General features: G+C 44.0%; 1 protein-coding gene across 1 annotated transcript; it reads left to right on the top strand.

The window, feature by feature from the left end:
- Positions 1-3,283: 3,283 nt before the first annotated feature.
- On the top strand, positions 3,284-9,787 carry LOC135549933 (E3 ubiquitin-protein ligase RNF139-like). Its single transcript, XM_064980332.1, has 2 exons — positions 3,284-3,605; positions 7,493-9,787. Exons 1-2 carry the CDS (start codon positions 3,443-3,445, stop codon positions 9,343-9,345), a joined length of 2,016 nt encoding a protein of 671 aa, XP_064836404.1. The 5' UTR covers positions 3,284-3,442; the 3' UTR covers positions 9,346-9,787.
- Positions 9,788-11,912: the final 2,125 nt, after the last annotated feature.

The raw sequence follows: 11,912 nt of genomic DNA, 5'->3' as shown, positions 1-11,912 counted from the left end.
GAGTTACATTGTGTTGTTTAAGTGTTCCCTTTATTTTTTTGAGCAGTGTATAAAAAAAAAAGACATAGGCTAATTAAATCGCTATGGAGCGAAGACCAAGCTGTAACAGTTAACCCGACACATGGCGCAATACTTGGCTGTGTTATCACACAGTTCCATGGTTAGTGCAGGCAATAGACAAGGGTATAGCCTATTGTACACTATTATAATTCTATGTACACTAACCTTCCAACATAACCATTGATTGAAGAACTGAATGTGGCCATTTTTAGAATTAATCGAACCACTGGTTTCTTTATTTTCGCAACAGGCCCTCCAAACCTGTTTTTTTATGATTCATAAATACGTTCCTAAACAATCTACAAGATGAGTATTTTTAAATTTGATGAAACAGAGACGAACAAGCATATAGATGGATGGCTTTCTTTCATTGATCCCTAATATGAACCCAGTTCTCTCAATATATTCTAGTGAGCTTGTCGACAACATTTTTACTAAAAAGGTACAATGTATTTAAAGGGATGGCTTAAGATACAGTGGGGAGAGAAAGTATTTTATACACTACCGTTTTTCCTACTTACAAAGCATGGAGAGGTCTGTATTTTTTTGTGCATTTTTTGTAATTAATTTGCATTTTATTGCATGACATAAGTATTTGATACATCAGAAAAGCAGAACTTAATTTGGTACAGAAACCTTTGTTTGCAATTACAGAGATCATACGTTTCCTGTAGTTCTTGACCAGGTTTGCACACACTGCAGCAGGGATTTTGGCCCACTCCTCCATACAGACCTTCTCCAGATCCTTCAGGTTTCGGGGCTGTTGCTGCGCAATACGGATTTTCAGCTCCCACCAAAGATTTTCTATTGGGTTCAGGTCTGGAGACTGGCTAGGCCACTCCAGGACCTTGAGATGCTTCTTACGGAGCCACTCCTTAGTTGCCCTGGCTGTGTGTTTTGGGTCATTGTCATGCTGGAAGACCCAGCAACGACCCATCTTCAATGCTCTTATTGAGGGAAGGAGGTTGTTGGCCAAGATCTCACGATACATGGCCCCATCCATCCTCCTCTCAATACGGTGCAGTCGTCCTGTCCCCTTTGCAGAAAAGCATCCCCAAAGAATGATGTTTCCACCTTCATGCTTCACAGTTGGGATGGTGTTCTTGGTTGTACTCATCCTTCTTCTTCCTCCAAACACGGCGAGTGGAGTTTAGACCAAAAGGCTCTATTTTTGTCTCATCAGACCACATGACCTTCTCCCATTCCTCCTTTGGATCATCCAGATGGTCACTTGCAAACTTCAGACGGACCTGGACATGTGCTGGCTTGAGCAGGGGGACCTTGCGTGCGCTTCAGGATTTTAATCAATGATGGCGTAGTGTGTGTTACTAATTGTTTTCTTCGAGACTGTGGTCCCAGCTCTCTTCAGGTCATTGACCAGGTCCTGCCGTGTAGTTCTGGGCTGATCCCTCACCTTCCTCATGATCATTGATGCCCCACGAGGTGAGATCTTGCATGGAGCCCCAGACCGAGGGTGATTGACCGTCATCTTGAACCTCTTCCATTTTCTAATAATTGCGCCAATAGTTGTTGCCTACTCACCAAGCTGCTTGCATGTTGTCCTGTAGCCCATCCTAGCCTTGTGCAGGTCTACAATTTTATCCCTGATGTTCTTACACAGCCTTTTGGCCTTGGCCTTTGTGGAGAGGTTAGAGTCTGTTTGATGAAGTGTGTGGACAGGTGTCTTTTATACAGGTAACGAGTTCAAACAGGTGCAGGTAATACAGGTAATGAGTGGAGAACAAGAGGGATTCTTAAAGAAAAACTAACAGGTCTTTGAGAGCTGGATTTCTTACTGGTTGGTAGGTGATCAAATACTTATGTCATGCAATAAAATGCAAATTAATGACTTAAAAAATCATACAATGTGATTTTCTGGATTTTTGTTTTAGATTCCGTCTCTCACAGTTGAAGTGTACCTATGATAAAAATTACAGACCTATACATGCTTTGTAAATAGGAAAACCTGCAAAATCGGCAGTGTATCAAATACTTGTAAATGTGCTGAAACAGCTATTGAATGAAAACTCGAAAATCTGTTGGCCAGTAAGTGGGAGGGTTTTCAGTGGTTGAATGAAATTGATCAGAGCTCGCAAGGTAGCCACACCTGCAAAGCACATTAGGTGATTGGATAAGGTAGTCTGAATATCAAATACTGAGAGGTGCGTAGGGAAGGTGTACATTTCCTAAGTCTGAATCGGCCCTTAAATTAATCAACATGCCAGGTGTCATTTGACTGATCTGTGTGTGTTTAGATTGAGCAAGAACCCCCTCATGCATTTAATTATGTTCCAGGGAGAGTTGGAAGTGAACCATCATCGATTGCAAAAACATACATTAAAATGTTTTTAGTGATTTACTGAACGCTGCTGAAAGCCAGATATTCAACAGCTGTAATATCTCATTTAAAACATCTGGGAACTCGGAAATCTCGAACCTGTGGTTCATTTTTTTTTTAACTAGGCAAGTAAGTTAAGAACACATTCTTATTTACAATGACGGCCTAGGAACAATGGGTTAACTTGTTCATGGGCAGAACGACAGATCTTTCTAGATCTCCAACGTTCAGACCTGAATATCACTGACGTTATGATTTGACCTCGATTTTTCCCCGAGTTCCCTGTTGTCTTGAAAGTGCCATAACGGCATGTCGACAATGTCACAGGCCACACCTTTTCACGTCCGAGGCAAAGATTTTTTTTATAACTAACGCAAGATAGGCCACGGCCTGTCGTTTCAAATGGAATAAATGAATCATAGTGGGAAGAACAAGCAATGAGGTGGGCAAAGCCAAGGACGAGCTAGCGAAAGCCTATTGCCGCGTTTTATGACTTATTTGCATATTTCCGTTAGGGAACGCCTACTCTGAAGTTCGTGTGTGCAATAAATCAATTTGCCCTTTGCACCCCTTCTAAAAAACGCAACTTTTAGAAACTTTGGCAAAAGATAAAATCTACAACACTTAGTCCACTATGTTCTTAACATATTATAGTTTTGAAAACAGAAAACTGTATTGAGATCAAATGTTTCATAAATGAGAAAATTGGCTACTTGTTCGCCAAATCCATCTTGCTCCATCTTTCCCACAGCCTGCCACTGGGCTTCTTCTCACCACCATATTTGGTAGTGAAAGGAAACGACAACCGGATGCTTCACATTTGTACATCCGGTGAAATGTGTCTCATTGTTCTATCTGTGTCCGAGAGGGTTCAAAAAGATTAGCAACTTCCGCGTTCTTTGCATAGCAACAGGCGAAGATGGCGGATTGTACGGACCCCGTTAAATAACGTGTGGGAAGTTGAAACTGAAAGAAGCCAGAAGTTGGGGTTTTTAAACTCTAAAACGGAGTGACAGAGTCCTCCAAGGACTTACATCGTAAGCCATGGCATCAGCTAATGTCCGGATCGGCCAACAAGCCTTGACCGTGCTGGATGTGGCACTTCGCGTCCCTTGCATCTTTATTATCGACGCCATTTTTAACTCTTACTATGATCCTGGGTCAGGATGGGCCGGGACAGCGGGGAAGATTTTAATCCGAGTCATGGGTAAGATAATTATTCGTTTTGGACACCTACATGCGAGCAAGTACCACCCTCTTGACGGCTAGTTAGTTACTATTGTACACTTCAGGGTGGCTGAGCCGTGTCACGTAAATGGCGAAGGGCCTCGTCTACAGTCCACTCCTTCCAAAGCCGATTTACCAGCGATAACACCTCGAAGACCTTGTTTTGCGCAGTTGTTAGCCAGCTAAGTAGCTAATAACTCTACCCCAACGAATTGTATGCTTCCTCGTACAGTTAGCTAGCCAACTAAGTAATGCGTTAACTAATATTTTGGTCATATGCCTGTCTAACAAATGCATGCCAGCCAGGTGTCTTAAGATATTTTACTTCGGGCCAAGTAGTTAGTAAACTTGTGAAGAATAAGCTAAACCAGTTGTCCATAAAGGACAAATAGTTCACGGTGTGGCCTTCATCTTGTCTTGTCAACACTGTCAGACAAACATGGTTAGATGTCAAACACACGTCTAACTAGCTTGCAGAACTCAATGTGCCTTTTTTCCAACACAATGTTTGCGTGACAAACAGCCGACCTACCTAGTATACAAGTTACACTATATATAGAAAAGTATGTGGACACTCCTTCAAATTAGTGGATTTAGCTATTTCAGCCATACCCGTTGCTGACAGGTGTATAAAGTCGAGCACACATGCATGTCGTCTCCGTAGACTATGGAACGCCGCCTGGGTCTTTAGATGCATGTCAAATAACACTCGTTGACGCGTTAAATAAGCTTTTAATTTGACACGTCAAATAACACTTCTGTTGTATGTTCTGAATTTGCACGTGCAAGCCAATGGCCACCACTGTCAAACTGTACTAAAAAAGTCTGCAAACAAGCACACACTGGCCACGAACAATGTGTTTACAATACCGCGTTGGTAATAAGGCATTATTTGTTCGAACGCTAACGTTATAAGCAGCCAGCTAGCTTCATCTGGCTAGTGAGGCTCGACCTGACCGGGTTATGTTGTGAAGCTAGCCAATAATGATTAGGCACATTAGTGAAATTTGCGGTTTGCCTTCAAAATAAAAGTACCTCTTTTGAAAGCGATGCAGAAGGTTACAATTGGTGAAATCATGCCATATTTAGACGAGATAATGTGAAGCAATGAAATGGGGTATCAGTCTACTCTGTGACACCCTCAACACAACTGTGAAGAGTTTACGCAAATATTAGCGTTGTAGTTCTTATCATGGGACTGTGACTGTGTGAAATCAGCTCCCCAGTCAGCATATTGTGTGTATTGACATTCATATTGCACTGTACAGCTTTACCTAAGGATTGGGGATCAATGAAATGGGGTGTCAGTCTACTCCACACCCAATATTTTTTCCCAATGTCCTCAGTTATTAGACTTCAAAACATCAACACAGTATTGTTTTTCCTCTGAATTAGTGTTCAATACACAATAAATGACCCTCAATTGAGTTGTTTGAGAGTCCTGCAATAAGAGCTACGACACTAATGTTCTCTGGGTGTCACTGAGTAGACTAATACCCCATTTCATTGATCCACAATCCATAGGTAAGGCTGTACCAGTGAAATAAGTATGCCCCTGTGCAATTCTAAAGTATAATACATCCCGTGTGATTTTTGTCAAATTAACAAATTATCTTTTGATTTCAAATAACATTTCAACCTTGTTTAACATGATCTATTCAATTATGACATAATTCTATTTGTATTCAATTGCATCACTGTCAATTTTGAAGGCTAACCGCAAAGTCCACTATTGTGGCTAGCTTCACATAGATGGGTCCGACCACCATTAATCAAATAAGAACTGTCTTGTAAATTAGGGTTATTTTAGATGACACCTAGCTATATAGTTAGCTAACTAACTATATAGCTACTGAAACAGATTGTCGTTTTTGGGGAAGAACATTGTTTGCATCCATCAGCTAGCTAGCTTTTTTACGACCAGCACTGTCCAGAGCTTGGGGAAGGACAGGTGCGCAAGACAACTTTACCAGCATCATAGCATACATATTGATGAATCGTTGTGACATATGAAATACGAGTGAGTGTAATAACTATGTACAAAATTAATGAACGTGTTAAATTATTATGACATGCAGTCATACCCAGGTCCTGATTGGTTACAAGCTTATTGGACACGTCAAATAGTGCACGTGCAAGCCAAGCGCCACCACTGTCAAACTGTACTAAAAAAGTCTGCAAACAAGCACACACTGGCCACGAACAATGTGTTTACAATACCGCATTGGTAATAAGGCATTATTTGTTCGACCGCCAAACGCTAACGTTATAATCAGCCAGCAAGCTTTATCCAAACGGCATTCCATAATGGACAAACATTGGCATTAGAATGGCCTTACTGAAGAGCTCAGTAACTTTCAACGTGGCATCGTCATAGGATGCCATCTTTCCATCAAGTCAGTTCTTTTCAATTTCTGCCCTGCTAGAACTGCCTGGTCAACTGTAAGTTCTGTTATTGTAAAGTGCAAACGTTTAGGAGTAACAATGGCTCAGCCGTGAAGTGGTAGGCCACACAAGCTCATAGAACGGGAATGCCGAGTGCTGTACAGTGTAAAAATCGTCTTTCCTCGGTTGCAACACTCACTACTGAGTTCCAAACTGCCTCTGGAAGCAACGTGAGCACAATAACTGTTCATTGGGAGCTTCATTAAATGGGTTTCTAGGCCAAGCAGCCGCATTGCCAAGTGTCGACTGGAGTGGTGTAAAGCTCGCCGCCATTGGAGCAGGGTAAATGCATTCTCTAGAGTAATGAATACCCTTCACAATCTGGCAGTCCCATGGACAAATATGGGTTTGGTGGATGCCAGGAGAATGCTACCTGCCCCAATGCGCACAGTGCCAGCTGTGACGTTTGGTAGAGTAGGAATAATGGTCTGGTGCTTTTTTTCATGGTTCGGGCTAGGCCACTTAGTTCCAGTGAAGGGAAATCTTAACGCTACAGCATTCTAAATTATTGTGTGCTTTCAACCTTGTGGCAAAAGTTTGAGGAAGGCCCTTTCATGTTTCAGCATGACAATGCCCCTTGTGCACAAAGTGAGGTCCATACAGAAATTATTTGTCGAGATCGGTGTGGAAGAACTTGACTGGCCTGCACAGAGCCCTGACCTCAACCCCATCGAACACCTTTGGGATGAATTGGAACACCGACTGCGAGCCGGCCTAATCGCCCTATATCGATGCCTGGCCTCACTAATGCTCTTGTAGCTGAATGGAAGCAAGTCTCCACAGCAATGTTCTAACTTCTAGTGGAAAGCCTTCCCAGAAGAGTGGAGTCTTATAGCAGCTAAAGGGGGACCAACTCCATATTAATGTCCATGATTTTGGAATGATATGTTCTAGTAGGTGTCCACATACCTTTGGCCATGTAGTGTACCATACTACTCCCTCCTTGCAAACATGTCATTTAGACCTATGTAATGTTTTTCAGACACATTTTTAGTTTGCCTTGCCAGAAGAATCCGACCCTACCGTTGTGGTTGTTTACACTGAGCTGCACTGGGGTAGGAACGCAATCATGGTTACATTAAGACACCATGGAGCCGGCGTGAGATATGGGTCGGAAAACATACCTTGATGCATTGATGGGATATGCCACTGTACTCCATTAGACCTTTATCCACACGGATACATCGAAGATTAATGCTAGGGTCGGTATTTTCTGGCAAATAGTTTGCCTAAACAGTAAGATACTGCCAAATGACTGATTCCTCTCCAGCTAACTGTAGATCAAAACCTTATCATAAATCAATACTTGTTATACAGTAGGGGGTTTATTTCTTGTGATGGCATGAAGGTAAAACATTTTTGTTGTTGCATGCACTGCAGAAACAATTTGTATGTTGACAATATGGTTTCAATTTGTTTCAGGTATCACGGTCTCCAGTGTGGTCCTGGTGTTGTCACAGAAGGCCCTATTCAAGGTCTACACACTATTCTTCGCTGTGCTCCTGGGAGTGGCGGCCGTTCTTATCAACTACTACGCCACATCTCACATAGACTTCTACAGCGCCTACTACAAAGCAGCGCTGGGCTTCAGACTCGTCCCACGAAATGGGCCCACCCTATGGCTGGGCATGGCTGTGGTGCAACTCCTTTTTGGCATGGGCTATGTGGTGCTGCTAAACCTTCAGTCTGTGTTTGCTGCTCTTATGGTCCTGGATATCATGATTCCGCTGTTGGGGCTCATAATCGAGCTTCCCGTGGACGTACGGCAACTGGTAGCGGTGGCCTCTGGCCTGGCACTGGCTCTGAACACAGCTGTGTGCCTGGCCCTTAAGCTCAAGTGGTTCTACTACTCCTGCCGCTATGTCTACCTGCTGGTGCGTCACATGTACCGCATCTACGGGCTGCAGCTTCTGGTGGAGGACACCTGGAAGAGGATCCGCTTCCCGGACGTGCTGCGTGTCTTCTGGCTCACACGCATGACAGTGCAGGCCATCATCCTAGTCTACGTGGTCAAGGTGGTGCGGCACGAGAGCGGCGACCACAGCTACCTGACGTGGGACGTTTTCTGGGACCTGTTCAGCAACCTCATCATCAGCGGCTGTGACTCTATGCTGACAGTGTTGGGCATGAGCGCCGTCATCTCCTCCATCGCGCACTACCTGGGGCTTAGCATCCTAGCATTCATCGGCTCCACCGAGGAGGAGGACAAGCGGCTGGGCTTCGTGGCACCCGTTCTCTTCTTCATCCTGGCCCTGCAAACGGGCCTGAGTGGTCTGGACCCTGAGGAACGGCTGGTACGGCTCAGCCGCAACATGTGCCTTCTGCTAACTGCTATCCTGCACTTCATCCATGGCATGACGGACCCCGTGCTCATGTCGCTGAGTGCCTCGCACGTCTCCTCCTTCCGCCGCCACTTTCCGGTTCTGCTGGTGTCGCTCTGTCTGTTTGTGCTGCCTGTTGTGCTCAGCTACGCCCTGTGGCACCACTATGCCCTCAACACCTGGCTGTTCGCCGTCACTGCCTTCTGCGTTGAGCTCTGCCTCAAGGTGGTGGTGTCGCTGACGGTCTACGGCCTCTTTATGGTGGATGGCTACTACAACGTGTTGTGGGAGAAGCTGGACGACTACGTCTACTACGTGCGCTCCATGGGCAGCGTCATCGAGTTTGTCTTTGGAGTCATCATGTTTGGCAACGGCGCCTACACCATGATGTTTGAGGCGGGCAGCAAGATCCGCGCCTGCATGATGTGCCTCCACGCCTACTTCAACATCTACCTGCAGGCTAAGAACGGCTGGAAGACCTTCATCAACCGGCGTACGGCTGTCAAGAAGATAAACTCTCTGCCGGAGGTGAAGGGCGACCAGCTGCGCGACATTGAGGACGTCTGTGCTATATGTTACCAGGAGTTTGCCACGTCTGCGCGCATCACCCCATGCCAACACTACTTCCACGCACTCTGCCTCCGTAAGTGGCTCTACATCCAGGACACATGTCCCATGTGCCACCAGAAGGTGTATATTGAGGAGGAGGTCCGGGACAAGGCACCCTTCTCCAACAACAATGGCTACGTGGCGCCAGGCGGGGATCTAGGCCAGTTTGCAGCGCCCGGCGGGGCAGAGGACGAAGCAGCCGCAGGTGGGGCTGAGCCTGAGAATGAACTACTGGAGGATAATGACAGTATTGAGTATGATGAGGATGAGTGGGGGACACAGAACAGGGAAACGCCTATAGAGGAAGACTATATTAATGATGACACAGACTCTAATGGGGACTGATCAGAATATAGAGAGAAATATATTAAATATATATATATTTAAGTTAAACAATTTTCTCAATATCAGGGATGTCATTTATTTTCTCTTTTTAGATTTGTTTCCTTTCTTGTTTGTCTTTGGGCTAGCTGCAGAGGTGTAATTGCTCTGACTGAGTGTGCCTAGGTGGTTGGGTGTCCCAAGAGGTGCAGTTCAGTGTGAGACCCACATTCCTCGTGTTTTGTAGGGATGACGTTGGTCATGTGTTTGCTGTTTTGCTGGAAGAAGGTCAGCTGGGAGCCGAGAAGGGTTCCGCAGCGCCGTGCTAAGAAGAGGTTTAATTAAAACGTGACGTGCTACTGTAATCACTGATATACCTCTTATCATTACTACTGGTCTCTTGTGTGACCTTGGTTAAATTGTGTACGTTATTGTACATGTAATAAAAACACGTTCCCTTAGAAAAGATGTTGTATTCAAATGAGTGTTTTGACTGTACTTTACTCGATTTCAACAGATGTTTGAGTCATACCTTGAAACTGAAATTGCACCATGTTTTGATCGGACCATGTGTTCATTAAATGATCTCTGCATTTCAACTAGCTCACTTCAAATAGTTGTAGCCATAGCCGCGGGAAGTAGGGGTGCTGAGGGTGCTACAGCACCGCCTGAAAAATATGAATATAAACCATTTTAACTATTTTTTTTGCAATTTTCTTTCTTCTTACAAAAGCAGTGCACCCGCACCTTTAAAGATGAACTGACAGCGTTTTAACTACTTTGCAGATATGAAACAGAAAAACCTTTATCAGTAAAAAAAAAAAAATCAAATTCCCAGTTTATGCTATAAAACCAACTTTAAGAGGTTTTAAAAATAGGTTCTATTTTACTCAACATTCCATGATGTACACTTAGGCATTGTCGGCAGAATAGATGGATGGAGGTGACTGCCAGATTAATATAATTCACCAATACATTTGATAGTCCACAAAATATTGCTATCAGGTTGTAAATCACAGCTGGCCTGGTACATTGTTTGCTACCTCCAGTCGGGATGCACGGGATTCACTTTCAGTTTCAACTCAATATTTTGGACAAAAACGGACGAATGTAACGAAGGGCAATGATCACAGGTCAGTCATTACCATAGCTAATAAACTAGTGTATCAATTTATGTACCAAGTTAAAAACACTGAGCCTAGCTAGCTGCTAGGAGGATGTCATGCCATTGGAGGAGTTTTTCGATGGCTGGAGATGCAGATGTCATTTGGTTAGCTAGCAAGAACTTGAACCACTGTTATCCAGTTAGCCTGAGTGAATTTGCGAATGCAAGAAATGTACTATCGACACTGATTTTCAGAGCGCTCTCGTCTTTGTGTCAGGGCGCAGAATAACTGAATTTACGAACGCACAACTGCTAGATATGACCGGTGTCAGTAAGCATAGGCAAAAAAAGTAATAGTTAACATGTAAACAGCCAAACCAGCTCTACTAGGGCGATTAAAATGGTCAGTAAGGCGTTCCTTCATTTGTGTCTGGAAGTAGCTAGAAAGTTAGTCAACTTTAGACAGTTAGCGTGGGAGTTTTGTTGGGACAAGAATTAATGCATTGGCAGGCAAGCTGCAGAAGGACGAGTAGGCTACAATTCCCCATTTATCAGTGCAATTTTGACGGGCAATTTGCTGAAAGTTTGAGATGGTTTAGCTAATGTCCCTTATCTTGTTGATGTGTATAACTGAGGGAGAGAGAGACTACGTTTGATCAGTAAGACTGTAAAGTTCCTAAATATAAGAGGACTCCCGTGGTATTTACATATTTTCAGAAATCCATTCAGGTGTATTTGTGGCTTCTGGTGAATGCATTCTAATCTAAAGGCTGCGTTGTTGCAACTGCCTGTAAACACACAGTCCAGTTCAAAGTGAATGATGGCAGGCCTGTGTGGCAAATAGCTTGCGTAAATGCCTATTGTAGCTCTGATTTGCTATGGTGGACGGGTCTGCGTAGACTTCTGGACGAGACATGTTTTATTCACTGAACTGTCTATTAATTGTACAAACGCAGGGCCGCATTCCCGCTCTATATTGATTGCTGTATAATTTTCACAAATGCCTTACTATACGTCATTCCCAAACATTCTAAGAATTTATGAAAATGACCATATCTACGTGCTTGCTTGTCAGATTTTTTTTTTTAAAGTGTCATTCTTCCTGGGGGTGTGAACAGATTTTAATATAAAATGCTGTCAGTTCACTTTAAGAGTGCTAGTGGACCGATATGGTGTCCGTAACTCAGGCAAGAATATTTTTTCTGCATCCCTTCACTTCTTGCGTTTAGCGGATGAGAGCTATTGTCAAGGAAGAGAGTTTGTGTTTTTCAGGAGGTATCGCCCCACCTACGGTCAACCAATCATGTCAACACGGAGCCCTCCGCATTGTTACACCATTTTGAGAGGTGTCTGTCGATGCGGTACAGAGCTTGATTTGGCCTCTGCATGCCTCCAGATGATTGGCTATTGCTTAACACCCTCCATACCAGGCCTCCGAACACATGCTCGGATCAAGCATAAATGGGCTTTAATCCACTCTATTGCA

Source organism: Oncorhynchus masou, chromosome 12, assembly GCF_036934945.1.
Source record: "Oncorhynchus masou masou isolate Uvic2021 chromosome 12, UVic_Omas_1.1, whole genome shotgun sequence".
Taxonomy (NCBI): Eukaryota; Metazoa; Chordata; class Actinopteri; order Salmoniformes; family Salmonidae; genus Oncorhynchus; species Oncorhynchus masou.
Note: the sequence above shows the minus strand (reverse complement) of the source record. Positions and strands in the feature narration are given on the sequence as shown.